The sequence below is a fragment of the Salmo salar genome, chromosome ssa06 (genome assembly GCF_905237065.1).
Source record: "Salmo salar chromosome ssa06, Ssal_v3.1, whole genome shotgun sequence".
Classification (NCBI taxonomy): domain Eukaryota; kingdom Metazoa; phylum Chordata; class Actinopteri; order Salmoniformes; family Salmonidae; genus Salmo; species Salmo salar.
The window spans coordinates 13,464,260-13,480,084 of record NC_059447.1 but is presented as its reverse complement, the minus strand read 5'-3'; the positions used below and the strand labels follow the sequence as shown (position 1 = coordinate 13,480,084).

The 15,825-nt window shown below is 41.3% G+C and overlaps 2 protein-coding genes across 2 annotated transcripts; one reads left to right on the top strand and one right to left on the bottom strand.

Moving 5' to 3' along the window:
* The first annotated feature begins 695 nt into the window (after positions 1–695).
* LOC106606343 (NACHT, LRR and PYD domains-containing protein 3) lies at positions 696–9,144 on the top strand. Its single transcript, XM_014202497.2, has 11 exons — positions 696–940; positions 3,190–3,445; positions 3,782–3,843; positions 4,550–4,700; positions 4,832–4,869; positions 4,993–5,026; positions 5,106–6,891; positions 7,009–7,353; positions 7,524–7,661; positions 7,889–7,935; positions 8,110–9,144. The coding sequence occupies exons 2-11, from the start codon at positions 3,190–3,192 to the stop codon at positions 8,649–8,651; spliced, it is 3,399 nt and encodes a 1,132-aa protein (XP_014057972.2). The 5' UTR covers positions 696–940; the 3' UTR covers positions 8,652–9,144.
* A 5,133-nt stretch (positions 9,145–14,277) lies between these two features.
* LOC106606348 (probable tRNA pseudouridine synthase 1) lies at positions 14,278–15,795 on the bottom strand. The gene has a single exon (XM_045719802.1). The coding sequence runs from the start codon at positions 15,722–15,724 to the stop codon at positions 14,822–14,824; it is 903 nt and encodes a 300-aa protein (XP_045575758.1). The 5' UTR covers positions 15,725–15,795; the 3' UTR covers positions 14,278–14,821.
* Between the last annotated feature and the right edge of the window lie 30 nt (positions 15,796–15,825).

The following is a 15,825-nucleotide window of genomic DNA, read 5'->3' as shown; positions in this document are numbered from 1 at the left end:
TCTCTAGAAGACAGAACGCATCTCCTTCCTGGGCGGTATGACGGCTGCGTGGTCCCATGGTGTTTATACTTGCGTACTATTGTTTGTACAGATGAACGTGGTACCTTCAGGCATTTGGAAATTGCTCCCAAGGATGAACCAGACTTGTGGAGGTCTACAATTGTTTTTCTGAGGTCTTGGCTGATTTCTTTAGATTTTCCCATGATGTCAAGCAAAGAGGCACTGAGTTTGAAGGTAGGTCTTGAAATACATCCACAGGTACACCTCCAATGGACTCAAATTATGTCAGTTAGCCTATCAGAAGCTTCTAAAGCCATGACATCATTTCCCGGAATTTTCCAAGCTGTTTAAAGGCACAGTCAATTTAGTGTATGTAAACTTCCGACCCACTGGAATTGTGATACAGTGAATTATAAGTGAAATAATCTGTCTGTAAACAATTGTTGGAAAAATTACTGTCATGCACAAAGTAGATGTCCCAACCGACTTGCCAAAACTATAGTTTGCTAACAAGAAATTTGTGGACTGTATATATATATATATATATATAATATATACAGTGTATACACTTTTATATTTCTTTATTATTCTTTTTAAACGCCTGCTTTCAACGGGGAACAAATGTATTACTTATTAAATGCACATTTCTGAGAATGAGGGAAGGGAGGGACTGACTTTCACACTCCACCCACACGACGAGGAGGCAGTTCTGTTGATACCGAAAGCGACACGTTACTATTGGTTTCTGCAGAAAGAAACCATAAAACGAATGTCATTTTCCGTAGAATGATGTAGCCACAGTACGTTTTTATCATTTTAAGCCAATTGATTTGGTATTTAGTCGAGATAATTCGAGACAGTTAATCCTGTGAATGGACATTTATTCGTTAAGTGAAACAGCAGCAGAGACAAACGATTTGAGAAAGCATCAAATTTGAAGGTAGGTTGCTAACCCTTTTAACATGTATGACAATAAAATGACTTTTTTTCGTTAATTTAGGCTACTGTCTGAATTGCATTGGCTGTAAGAATGGACCTACCACTATCCTTGCATTTGACGCGAATGGTTGTGTGCGCATTCTGCATGGTGCACTAATGTTACAGTAGCCTACAAGCTACAATAATACTAGACTATTTGTTTATTTAGTCTGTTTGTGGTAAGTTATGTGCGCTAGTGTGAGGATTAAGTTTGGATTCGATTTAACACTTGATTTATCAATGGATTGTTACTACGAAACGGTCAAGTAAAATGTCGCAGTGAACAAAGAAAATGTCATCCTTGCAGTGAACACTGGAGGGGGAGCAAATTGAACAACTCTTCATTGAAATGAATCATTTAGTTCCATTAGTCGACATTAAAACGTGTACAATGCTTCCGAGACTCGCTTGAACTGTCCATTCGAGTAGTCCTAAAAGCATAGTTGATTTGGTTGAGAATATGAGGCTACTGCAGGCTACATTCTCCAGTGCACTCCAAGACATTGATATTCAGCAACCGATCAAAGTTTGCCGCCATTTCAAAAGCCCGGGCTCTCAAATCTTCACTTCCGTCGACTGGAAATCTGGTAAGGGGAAATAATAAAAGTGAACAACTGATATGAAATTACACTTCATTAGGTTTTAAGTAGTTGCTGTAATTACATTAAAATGTTTACATTACATTAAATCACAGAAGTAAATAATATGTCTCTGCCTATCCAGATAAATGTCATGAGTAATCCAATTTATGCTTTATCTGTAATGTGATTGGATGGTGTGACGCAATTTCGTAGCTTCTTAGAGGCCAATTTGAGCATAGTATCACTGTGCAGGCGCCTCTCAAATTTTGTAACAATGAGTGCTCGGTATAGCTCTGCATTGATATTATTGGTTGATGCCAGGTGGGGGGCGTGAGGACCTCTATAAACACAAACTCACTTTCTTGACAACTTCCTTCACAACAGCTCTGCAAGGCGAAGCACAAGAAGTATGAATGCCCTGATTTCTGCAGAGGCCATATCACTGTAAATGCTGCAAGTCCAATGCAGACATCAGATTGACCTTCTATGCTTGATCTGAAAATGTGATTGGAGGCTCCATATGGAGGGTGTGACACAATTGTGGAGCCTCCAAAGGCACGTAGAGGCCAAATTGAGCTCTGTACCGCATTGCTGTGCGCCTCCCAAATTTTGTAACAATGCAGAGGGCTCCGTACAGCTCCGCATTGACATGATTGGTTGACGGTAGGTGGGGGCGGGAGATCCTGTATAAACACAAACAGACTTCCTTCATAGCAGCTCTGCTCAGCAGCAGCTCTGCTGCTCCGGGAAGAGCAAGAATTATGGATACTGCACTGCCAATGCAGAGGTCGGATTGACCATGCAGAGCCTTTTAAACATGTACCATATGCACAGCAGTGTTCTAGAATATCAGACCGTTGGCTTTCATAGGTTGTCTTTTTTAGGATTCTCACGTGGCTCAAACTATTTCTCCAACTGTCAACACATTTCGATAGAATAAAGGACTTGTACGTGGAGTTTGATGGGAATTTTGTTGAGGTGCGTGTTCTGGCATCGCATCCCCTTCTGATGGTGGTCTCAGTCTGTAGACTCCGAATATGTGGACGCTTTACGTTGTTTTGTCGCCCCATTCATTTTCAATGGAGGGAAGTGAAGCGGGGCGGAGGACCGTTGGGCGACGTGAACAGAGTGGGACCAAAGTTGGGGAAAGCTGAACTTTATGCAAATACTCTACGATATCGCGGCGCTATTGACCAATCGAAGCTCACTTTAGCATCCAGCAGTTACTGGATTGGCTATTGATAACTAGCAATACCTATCGTGCTTGCTAGCTACCACATTAGGGCGAAGCTAGCGAGGCGAAATACAAGTTCTAGTTAATCAAGACAGTTATGCATACATCTCACGTCAGGGTTCACGTTACAGTTACACGTTACAGTCTTAAATTTTGCAATTAAATTGACATCGGAACAAATAATGCTATGATCTGGCTATTGTGGACATCAGTCTGTGTTATGATCACCGACCCAGCTAATACTCTCATTGTGGAGGAGTGCTTTAATAGTTGTCGGGCTTTACTGTAGTCTACCACTGACAGTAATGTTTTTATGTTCATGGGGAATTTAAAGGTCCCGTGAACCAGACTGTGCATGCACTCTAAATGCTTTTTATTTATTGTGTTTGTCTTCAGATGTCCGCAAGAAAGTATAACTACAACAGGGTCAAAGCAGAGGTCAGTGCCAAACTGAAACGGTTGGAGTCAAAGAAGTTCAGACGATTTCAACTCCATCTGTGTAGGAAGATGGATGATAAGAGTGTTAAGATGATGGGAATGAAATGCATTGTGGCAGTACTGATGAAGAAATATGGAGAAATGGCCAGTCACATTGTGTCCTCACTTCTAAAAGACAGTAAATATCAGAGTAAACGGAGAGGAAGTCAACAAGGTGAGTATAGGCATTAATACTCAATAACGCAAATGTATGAGTTCGCACAGGAGTAAAGGAGGGATTTTGGGCTTAGTCTTGATTATAGTATTTACTCAGTAGCATTTATTTTCTTATAAAGATGTAAGCATAATTGTTTATGGAATGACATACCCGGTAAACTCCCCTCGCAATAAAATATCTGTGTTTGCATTGTATTACAACAGTGAATTTGATTACCTATATGCAGTGTTTTCTGTATTTTATGGACTTAATCTTGGTCCAAAAAAGGCCCCTAATCTCTCTCTCTAGTCAATGTTAAATGATTCACCAAAGATATACGCCTTTCCTCCATAGGCATTGAGAGCGAGGAGATTCTGACAATATCTCCCATCAAGGTAGAGATGGATGACCAACAGGTAATGGAGCATTTTTTAATGTTCTTTCCAGCTACAGGGATTCTGAACGTTCCTATAGATGTGTATGGGACATAGTTTTTTTTTCTTTTCATTGGCAGTGCCATTGATGCTTTCACCATTTTGAGCAGTCAACTGGGTGGGGCTTGGTATGGGTTAGGAGGGATCATAGAATTCCATTCAGGTCAGCAGGAGGGATCACAGAATTCCATTCAGGTCAGCAGGAGGGATCACAGAATTCCATTCAGGTTAGCAGGAGGGATCACAGAATTCCATTCAGGTTAGCAGGAGGGATCACAGAATTCCATTCAGGTTAGCAGGAGGGATCACAGAATTCCATGCAGGTCAGCAGGAGGGATCAGCCAATGAATTATACTGCTGTGTGAACATTCTGTAACTGTAGATGGCAGTAAATCACCAACCTTGTCTATGTATCTGTTTAGACTAAACACACTGCAGCACGGTATGCAGCTACACTCTAGAACAGTAGGTGGTGGTATGATCCTATTCAGTTTATTTATGAAGTGTCACTACACTCATAGAAGTAAAGAAAACCCACAATGGCTCTGGCCTTGTTGTCACAGAAGCGGCCATTGCTGAAGATAGAAGATGAGCTGTCTAGTACATCTCTATGGTATGGGGTGACGAGGCTAATATGTTATTGTTTCTTTCCCTACATACCCAATTTGATGGATGTGACACCTCTAAGGCCAACCACGCTGGAGGACCACTCGATGCAATGCCAAGTGGCGCTCGGTGTACAAACACAGCAACTAATGGAAGCAACGTTTATGCACCAATGCTAACTGGGTTTTCAGTTGGAAAGGACTTGAATTTAAATTCTACCACAAATATTTATGGTAAGAGAAGGTGTCAGGACTTTTGGGGCAAAACATGGGTGGATCACTGTTTTATAAATTGTATGCATCTTTGTAAGTTGCTCTTCTAACCTAGTTTATTGTGATGTTTATGAAATTTATTTTCTCTCTAGGCCCTGTGTACACTGGAGGGGATATGATTGACCAGCAGGTAATGAATGGGAATTCTTGTAGACAATCTTTATAAGATTATGGACTGTTGCCAGCATTAACTCTATATGTTATTGAAACACTGTATTTGAAATCTAAATGTCTGTTTTGTTAATTCCTGTAGATGCCAGTGTATGACCAGAGCGAGGAGAAACGGCGTAAGTCAAATTCAGTTGTTATCCCAGAGCAGAAAAACAGACTAATTTCACCCAAAATAACACATTTGTTGTTTTGTAGCTCTTTTTGAAGACATCATTCACATCAGAGACAAGATCAAATTATGCCAGAAGACGAAGTCTGAAAGCATTCAAGAGGGTATTGAAACCCAAAGCACATCAGTCCTTAACAAGGTCTACACAGAGTTGTACATTGTGACCTGTGATTCTACCAGCATCAATAAGGAACACGAGGTGTGGCAGGCTGAGACGGCACACCTCAAAGACTTCTCTGAGGCCTCCGTCATAAAATGCCAAGATATCTTCAAGCCTGCCGAAGACAAAACTATCAGATGTGTGATGACAAAGGGAATCGCTGGCATTGGGAAGACTGTGGCAGCTCAGAAGCTCAACTTGGACTGGGCAGTTGGAAAAGAGAATCAAGATCTAGATTTTCTATTCCTCCTACCTTTCCGGAAGCTGAATTTGATAAAACTCCCTCACAGTCTGCATGGACTTCTTCAGATCTTCTACCCTGAACTTAAAGATGTAAACGTTAGGAAGATTTATGATGAACATAAGATTTTGTTCATCCTTGACGGCCTGGATGAGAGCCAGCTGTCATTAGAGTTTGATGAAATTGATAACAGGCTGATATCTGATGTGTCTGAGTCTGCTTCACTGGACGTTTTGCTTACAAACCTCATCACTGGCCGTCTTCTCCCTGGGGCTCTCCTCTGGATAACCTCCCGTCCAGTAGCGGCCAATCAGATTCCTAGAGAGTATTGTCATCGAGTTACAGAGATCAGAGGGTTCAATGATGCTCAAAAGGACGAGTACTTCAGGAAACACATCAGAGATCCAGTGATGACCAGCCGCATCATCTCAGACATAAAAGCGACACGGAGCCTGTACATCATGTGCCATTTACCGGTGTTCTGCTGGATGGCGGTAACTGTGCTTCAGAATATACTGAGTAAAGACAACAAGAGCGGGCCAAAGCCTCGATCTTTGCCTACAACCCTCTCTGACATGTACATGCATTACATTAAGATCCAAACAATAATTAGTTTCGAAAAGCATGGACCAACACAGGGGAAACAACATCCTTTGATGTCAAACAAAGACATCATTTTGAAATTAGGAAAGCTAGCATATCAGAACCTGGAAAGTCAAAATGTGCTCTTTACAGAACAGGCCTTGGCAAACTGTGGTGTTAGTGTCATGGAAGCTGCTACATGCCCTGGCCTGTGTACAGAACTTGTAGAATTAGATCATGGCATGTATCCCACGAAAGTGTATTGTTTTGTACACTTGAGTGTTCAGGAGTTCTTTGCTGCTCTGTACGCATTTCATGAATTTGAAAATGGCAGGACTGACTCAGTGAAAGCCTTAATCAAAAAGAGGAAAGGTGGCACTTTGTTAGATTTTCTCAAAGGTGCTCTGGACACTGCATTAGATAGTAAAAATGGACACCTGGACCTTTTCACACGCTTCCTTTTCGGGATCTCTCACGACTCCAGCCAGGCCCTCCTTCAAGACATTCTGGGAAAAACAACCAGCAGTTCAGAATGCAACAAAAAGTTAATTGGCTATATCAAGATGTTGAAAAGGAAGGACCTCTCTCCAGAGAGATGCATCAACTTGATCCACTGTCTGCTTCAGCTGAAAGACCACACCATTCTACAGAATGACAACAACCAAGTCTCGCCTTCAGACACACAGCCAACTCCATTTCAGTGTTCTCTCCTGGCATATATGTTCATTATGTCAAAGAAGCCTGAAGAGTTTGACTTCAGGAATAACAAAACTTCTGAGGAAGCTTTTCGCAGACTGGCTCCTGCTTTGGTGTCTTGCACTAGAGCGTTGTAAGTATCACTCACTATTTGTGAAGCATGTTTATATCGCACAAGTAAATTTAAATTTTTTCACATACAATATAAATTGAAAAGTTGAATGGCAATTATGAACTCAATCTTTTTCAGACTCAACTTTTGTGACATCACAGCCCTGGAGTGTGAAACTGTAGCCTCGGTTCTTCAGTCTGAGAATTCCCATCTGACAGTCTTGGACCTGGGACACAACAACCTGGGCGATGAAGGGGTGATCCGCCTCTGCTGTGGGCTGCGGAACCCCAACTGCAAGGTGGAAACCCTGAATCTACGCCACAATCATGTGGGAGTTGGCGGTGTCAAGGCAATCTGTGAAGTGCTGACTTGTCCCACCTCAAAACTTCTGAACTTGGACCTCAGCAGCAATGACCTTGGGGACCCGGGGGCAGAGTTGCTTGCTTTTGCCCTCCACAAGCGTTGCAAGCTGCAAGCACTAAGGTATGTACGTCAGTACCAAATAAGACAATGACACATTTGAAGGGGTTCATCTGTGCTGATCACTGTGCTAACCTATGGATATAGATGGTTCTTCAATGTTCAATGTTTCTAGTTTTAATGGTGAAACAAATTTGTATGTTTTCCATAATTTTTCCTATTCTCATTTACAGGCTATCTGGCTGTTTGATCACATTGCCTGAGTCTGTCCTGGCCATAGCTTTGAGGTCAGAATCCTTCCACATGAAAGAGCTGGATCTGAGCTACAATCCCCTCAGAACCGTTGAATTGGATTTCCCGCTTCAGCTGAAGTGAGTTAGATTGAGTAAAAAGACAAACACGTCTCTGAATAAAATATTAATGAGTAGAGCTAAACATTGAGAGATTAGAACTTTAACAATTAAACTATTTTATTAAACTAATTCAACCTTCTAGATATGAGCCCTGTTACATGCTAGTGTTATGATACTGCATCCCCTGAGTAGTATGAGCATTTCTAGGCTTTCATTAATACCTCTTTATTTTGTGTGTTTTTCAGCATGGACCACGGAGGAGAGAGCAGGAATAAACCAGGTCTGCAGAAATGTGAGTAAATGTCCATTTATCATTCTCACCTTTATGAACACAGTGATTCACAGTGGTCTATGTAGAATATTTGACGTACGTACAGGAGGACTATGTACCAATTTATAATAGTGTCAAGTGTGATCGCAAAGCTTGTGTAGCAAGTAACTGAAACTTCTAATCTACACATTTCAGATGCCAGTGAGGTCACACTAGACCCCAGCACAGTAAATGGTTTCCTCTCCCTGTCTGAGGGGAACAGGAAGGTGACGCGCCAGAGGAAGGAGCAGTACTATCCCAGCACCCAAGAGAGGTTTAATAAATGCAACCAGGTGCTGTGCAAGGAGGGCCTCTGCGGGCGTCATTACCTGGAGGTTGAGTGTCTACACAACGTACATATAGGCATGGCCTACAAGCAATTAGAGCGGAAAGGAGCCGGTGACAATGTAATGCTAGGACGGAATGCTGTTTCTTGGATTTTGTACGCCTCAAAGGATAAGTTTCATGCCCAGCATAAAAAATGTATTCACAAGTTACGGCTCCCTGAAATCAAATCAAATGAGTCCTATAGAATAGGGGTGTTTCTGGACTGGCCGGCCGGCATCCTGTCCTTCTACAACATCTCCTCTGAGTCTGACAAACGGACCCACCTGTACGCATTCCACACCACATTCACTGAGCCCCTTTATCTTGGGCTTAGACTTCAATCCCCAACTGCAGCCATTTCTCTCAAATAGAGTAGACTACATCTAAGCATTGTCTTTCAGAAAGTAAATGTCCCAATGGGTGGGACAAGGGTTTTAGAAAAGTTTGTGGTCACACTTAGGTTTTAAGGTAATGAAGTATACTTGAGTACAGAATGGCCCGTGGGTTTACAATACTGTTATGTTGTATCTCTCCTTTATTTCTCTGAACAAAGAATGTACAATAATGTGATGTATACTGTATAGCCATAATAACGTCATTTTAAAAGAATGTCAGAAGCTGGCTAATGAAAGAACAACTTTTTCATGACTGTGCCTTCAGAAAGTATTCACACCCTTTGACTTTTTCCACATTTTGTTGTGTTACAAAGTGGGATTAAAATGGATTTAATTGTCAGCAATTTACAACAAAAAAAAACATGTCAGTGGTAGAAAAATTCTAACATTTATTACGAATGAAAAATAAAACACTATCTTGATTGATTAAATCTCTGGTCACCCCCAAAGCCAATTCCTCCTTCGGCCGCCTCTCCTTCCAGTTCTCTGCTGCCAATGACTGGAACGAACTACAAAAATCTCTAAAACTGGAAACACTTATCTCCCTCACTAGCTTTAAGCACCAGCTGTCAGAGCAGCTCACAGGTCACTGCACCTGTACATAGCCCATCTATAATTTAGCCCAAACAACTACCCCTTCCCCTACTGTATTTTTAATTGATTTATTTTGCTCCTTTGCGCCCCATTATTTCTACTTTGCACTTTCTTCCACTGCAAATCTACCGTTCCAGTGTTTTACTTGCTATATTGTATTTACTTCGCCACCATGTCCTTTTTGCCTTTACATCCCTTATCTCACCTCATTTGCTCACATTGTATATAGACTAATTTTTCTACTGTATTATTGACTGTATGTTTGTTTTATTCCATGTGTAACTCTGTTGTTGTATGTGTCAAACTGCTTTGCTTTATCTTGGCAAGATCGCAATTGTAAATGAGAACTTGTTCTCAACTTGCCTACCTGGTTAAATAAAGGTGAAATAAAAAAATAAGAGATATTCACTGCGTCAATACGTGTTAGAATCACCTTTAGCAGCGATTACAGCTGTGAGTCTTTGGGTAAGTCTAAGAGCTTTGCACACCTGGATTGTACAATATAGACCAATTATTATTTAAAAAAATTCTTCAAGCTCTGTCAAGTTGGTTGTTGATCATTTCTAGACAGCCATTTTCAAGTCTTCCCTCAGATTTTCATGCCGATTTAAGTCAAAACTGTAACTAGGACACTCAGGAACATTTAATGTCATCTTGGTAAGCAACTTCAGTGTAGATTTGTCCTTGTGTTTTAGGTTATTGTCATGCTGAAAGGTGAATTTGTCTCCCATTATCTTTTGGAAAGCAGACTGAACAAGGTTTTTCTCTAGGAGTTTGCCTGTGCTTAGCTGTATTCTATTTATTTTCATCCTAAAAACAATTCCCTAGTCCTTGCCGATGACAAGCATACCCATAACATGATGCAGCCACTACCATGCTTGAAAATATGGTAAGTGGTACTCAGTGTTGTGTTGGATTTTCCCCAAACACCGCTTTGTATTCAGGACAAGATGTTCAATTCTTTGCCACATTTTTTTGCAGTATTACTTCAATCAATCAACTTTATAAAGCCCTTTTTACATCATCTGATGTCACAAAGTGCTATACAGAAACCCAGCCTAAAACCCCAAACAGCAAGCAATGTAGATGTAGAAGTGCCTTGTTGCAAACTGGATGCATGTTTTGGAATATTTTTTTTCTCCGTACAGGCTTCCTTTTCACTCTGTCATTTAGGTTACTATTGTGGAGTAACTACAATGTTGCTGATCCATCCTCAGTTCTCATATCACAACCATTAAAATCTAATTGTTTTAAAATCACCATCAGCCTCATGGTGAAATCCCTGAGCAGTTTCCTCCTCTCCGGCAACTGAGTTAGGAAGGATGCCTGTATCTTTGTAGTGACTGGGTGTATTTATACACCATCCAAAGCCTAATTAATAACTTCACCATGCTCAAAGGGATATTCTGCTTTAAACAAAACAAATGTACACATCTACCAATCTGTGCCCTTCATTGCAACATTGAAAAAACCTCCCTGGTCTTTGTGGTTGAATCTGTGCTTGAAATTCACTACTCGATTGAGGAACCTTACATACAATTATATGTATGGGGTAGTCATAAAACAATCATGTTATCCACTATTATTGAACACTGAATGAGTCCTTGCAACTTTTTGTGATTTGTTCAGCACATTTTTACTCCTGAACTTATTTAGGCTCTATAAAAAAAGGGGTTGAATACTTACTGACTCAAGGCATTTCATTTTGAATTAATTTGTCAAAATATCTAAACTAAATTTCACTTTGACATTACAGTGTTGTGTGTAGATCAGCGACACAAAATCTCAATTTAATCAGGCTGTAACACAATTTTAAATTCAGGCTGTAACACAGCAAAATGTGGAAAAGGTAAACTGGTGTGAGTACTTTCTGAAGGCACTTTATGTAATGTGTCTATCTGTGTAATGTAATGTTTTTGCACCATGCACATTAGGGACGACAATGGAATTAAGTCTTACTTTTTTGTGATATCCCTGTCACGTTTCTTAATGTGTGTACTGTGTGTGTGGTCTTTTAACTGGCAAATAAAATCAACCAATTCATGTAATTGTTGTATGAATTTATTCAACGGCCAAACCTCGTAATACACCTCCCTTCTTCTACCTTGCTGTTGAACCCATCCTCCTCTCATACCTTGCTGTTGAACCCATCCTCCTCTCCTACCTTGCTGTTGAACCCATCCTCCTCTTTATTACAAAGCCAGTTGAAGCCAGTCCCTGCCCTGTTACAGGCATCATTTATGGATGTGTATATTACTAGAACATGATATTATATAGCTCCCTGTTTCCCACCATTACCACATGTCATTGGAATTGACTGAAGACTAAAGAATTGAATGTTAAATTAATTTCTTTTTTTTTACTAAGTTTCTAAATTAAGTAAAAGATTTTGTATTTTAAAATGTTGTTGAATTGTGATATCTAATTGTTTTCATGCATTTTGAGGTTTACTTTTGAAGGCCTCTACACCATGTAATGTTAGTACCAGGTAACAGGGGCGGTTCTGGGGGGGGGGCAGTGCCCCTGTGACAACAATTTTGGACCCCCTTGTGACCCCCCCTAAATGTGGAGTATGAAATAATTTTTACATAACTCATTTTTGCTATCGTTCTTTTTTTACATCTGTTATCAGATAGTGGCAACGCGGAACACTAATGATTATGAACATGGTCTTTTTCCTGCTAATGCCTGCAATGCAGTGAAGAAAACGATATGACAACAATAACGTCTAATGTAACTGGCCCATCTAACAGTACAACTGGCCCCAGCTTGGCCCCCCCAGTTGAAATGGTCTAGAACCGCCACTGCAAGGTAAGACATGGAAGAAATTTGAAATGTGTAACTCAAGACTTTTCTAACTGACAGTAGTACATGTCAGAATGAATACTAATAATAAGTCCACTTCCTTTTGGAGAATAGAATTGAACTAATGACCAACTGAATTGACCTACTTCTCACTTATAACAAGTTTTGTGTTTAATTCAAGGAGAGATTGGGTTTACACCTGGAGGTGTATCATCATGTGACTTCTGCCATGTAGCTGGAACACTGGCCTTTTCTCAATTGGAATTGCTCAACTCCTGTGTCCTCTCTCACCTCCTTTTGAAAAAGGTCAAAGGTGATCAAGGAGAGGCGGCAATTAGTTGGAACATGGATGAAAATGCACTTTCTGAAATGAGACTCCTTCTCCACATGGATTTAATAAATAGTTGCATTCCACAGGCTACAATCAACAGCTTGATCAACTCTACGCAAATGAGATGTGTTACGCTGCATGAGGCAAATGGTGGTCACACCAGATACTGACTGATTAACTGAGCCACACCCCTACTTTTTATTTAAGCTATCTGTGACCAACAGACGCATATCAGTCTTCCCATTCATGTAAAGTCCATTGATTAGAGCCTAATTAATTTATTTCAGTTGTCTGATTTCCTTATATGAACTGTAACTCAGTAAAATCTTTTAAATTGTTGCATTTTGCATTTATATTTTTGCTCAGTGTATTTAAAAATGCAACTATTTATGAAATCCATGTGGAGAATGAGTCTCATTTCAGCAAGTGCATTTTCGTCCATGTTCCCACTCATTGCCGCCTCTCCTCTTCAATGGCTGTGCGAAATTGCTGGATATTGGCGGGAACTGGAAGACGCTGTCATACTTGTCGACCCAGGGCATCCCAAACATGCTCAATGGGTGACATTTCTGGTGAGTATGTAAGCCATGGAAAAACTAGGACATTTTCAGCTTCCAGGAATTGTGTACAGATCCTTGCGACATGAGGCCATACATTATCATGCTGAAACATGAGGTGATGGCGGCGGATGAATGGCATTACAATGGGCCTCAGGATCTCATCATGGTGTCTCTGTGCATTCAAATTTCCATAGATAAAATGCAATTGTGTTCATTGTCCGTAGTTTATGTCAGCCCATACCATAACCCCACCGCCACCATGGAGCACTCTGTTCACAACATTGACATAAGCAGCCTGCTCGCCCCAAACGTCACCATACACACTGTCTGCCATCTGCCCAGTACAGTTGAAAACAGGATTCATCCATGAAGAGCACCCTTCTCCAGCACGCCAGTTGCAATCGAAGGTAAACATTTGCCCACTGAAGTCGGTCACGACGTCAAACTGAAGTCAGATCATGACCCTGGTGAGGAAGACGAGCATGCAGATGAGCTTCCCTGAGACGTTTTCTGACAGTTTGTGCAAAAGAATTTCAGTTGTGCAAACCCAGTTTCACCAGCCGTCCGGGTGGCTGGTCTCAGATGAGCCCGCAGGTGAAGAAGCCGGATGTGGTGTTCCTTGTCTGGCGTGGTTACACGTGGTCTGCGGTTGTGAGGCCGGTTGGACATACTGCCAAATTCTCTAAAACGACGTTGGAGGCAGCTTATGGTAGAGAAATTAACATTAAATTCTCTGGCAACAGCTCTGGTGGACATTCCTGCAGTCAGCATGTCAATTGCACGCTCCCTCAAAACTTAAGTATTCTGTGGCATTGTGTTGTGTGACAAAACTGCACATTTTAGTGGCCTTTTATTGTCCCCAGCACAAGGTGCACCTGTGTAATGATCATGCTGTTTAATCAGCTTCTTGATATGCCACACCTGTCAGGTGGATGGATTATCTTGGCAAAGGAGAAATGCTCACTAACAGGGATGTAAACAAATGTGTGTACAAAATTGGATTGAAATAAGCTTTTTGTGCCTGGAAAATGTCTGTGATCTTTTATTTCAGCTCATAAAACATGGGACCAGCACTTTACGTTTTTATTTTTGTTCAGTGTAGTATCCTCAAATAAATGTACAGTGGATTGAACTTAACCAATGTCTTATTGAGGATTTGAATGTGCTCTCTAGCAACTTCATATGTGCAAGGCTTCTTGGGGCCCAATGAACATACTAAGAAAACCAAACATGACTAGGTTATAATGACCTAAATACGAGAAACACCATCTGTGTTTACAACAAAACATCTGCAAAAAACTAACAACAAAAATAAGTGGAGACTTTTGTTGTTTATTAATTCTGACATGCACTGCTGTCAATTACAAAGGTATGGGAGTTACATTTCAAGTTGCTTCCATGTCTTATCTTGTGGCAACACTAGATGGTGTAGAGATCTTTGATAGAAACAATATTCAAAACAAAACCTCAAAATGCATGACAAAATAAGACAGTACAATTCAACAAAATAAAATCAATATTTAAAAATGCTAAATTAATGATTTAATCTATAAAAAAGCAAAAAACATTAAATTGTCTTCGGTCAGTTCCAATGACGATATCATATTCTAGTAATACACACATCAACAAAAATTATGCATGTAACAGTGCAGGGACTGGTTAAACTGGCTTCCGCCAAAGAATCGACCGGCATGAGGAATATGTTGTAAACTCCCACCAGCCATGCTTGCACCAAACCAATGCTTTTACATGCATGAGAGGGAGTGAACACGTGCACACCTCCGGGGAGGGGCAGAGAACCAAAACGCCGCCTTAAGCTCTCATATAGAGGGGACATTGTGACTTTGGGGGGGGGGTTATAACTCCCCCTTTTCATCTTTGCCATTCTTATCCCCCTTCACCTGGACGTTCGGGGCCCGTTTAACCCCCAGGTTTGGGCTTGGTTTTGGGCCATCCTCCTCGGTGACCTTTGACCCGGGACAGGGCTGCATGGACTGAACGATGTGCTGCAGTGTCCAGTGTTCCTCCTGCAGCGTGTGGTCGTCAAGGGTAAACTGACCCTGTTTGGTCCGGATCAGCTTCCTCACGTGGGCACACGATGAGAGCGCTTTTCCCAGGTCATCCACCAAGCTTCTGATATAAAATCCACCACCGCATTCAACATCAAGAGTGAAGAGGGGGGGAGTGAAGTCCTGCAGAGACAGGTTATACACTGTGACCGGCCGTGCAGGTTTGGCTTCCACCTCGTGGCCTTGCTTCAGCAGGACAGACAGACGCTTGCCATCCTTCTTCAGTGCAGAGTACAGTGGAGGAACCTGCATGATATCCCCAGTGAACTGCTTCAACTTCTCCTCAAAGGCTTCCCTGGTAATGTGATCATAGAGCTTCTCATGAACCACATTTCCTGTGGCGTCAAGGGTGTCTGTTGCTTTTCCCAACTCTCCAACAGCCATGTATTTCTTTGAACCAGCAAGCATAGTACTAAGCATCTTTGTTCCATTTCCAATCCCAACAACGAGCACACCAGAGGCTGCGCTGTCCAGAGTCCCGCCATGCCCCATTTTCAGAGCTTGCTTCTTCCTTTTTCTGGGATTAGGATCTTTCACACCGGCCTCTTTAAGGAGTGCCTCTTTTAATGAGTTTAAAACATCAGCAGACGTAGGTCCTTCCTTTTTATAAATGGCAAAAAGTCCATTTAAAGATTGTAGTTTTGATAAAGAATGTTTAGGCACAGCTACGCCAGTTACACTACCAGCCATGCTTGCTTTCCAAAACAATGAGGCGCGAGTTGATGACGAAATTTTAACTGAAAACACTTCCGTTTACAAATGCGTCATCATCGATGACTACCAGAAATGTA

Bases quoted from the DNA above. Each gene is read 5' to 3' on its own strand.
- LOC106606348 (XM_045719802.1), bottom strand. From the start codon at position 15,724: ATGGCTGGTAGTGTAACTGGCGTAGCTGTGCCTAAACATTCTTTATCA.
- LOC106606343 (XM_014202497.2), top strand. From the start codon at position 3,190: ATGTCCGCAAGAAAGTATAACTACAACAGGGTCAAAGCAGAGGTCAGT. The intron at 3,844-4,549 runs GTAATGGAGCAT...GACACCTCTAAG, and splicing joins TAGAGATGGATGACCAACAG to GCCAACCACGCTGGAGGACC. The intron at 6,892-7,008 runs GTAAGTATCACT...AATCTTTTTCAG, and splicing joins GTGTCTTGCACTAGAGCGTT to ACTCAACTTTTGTGACATCA.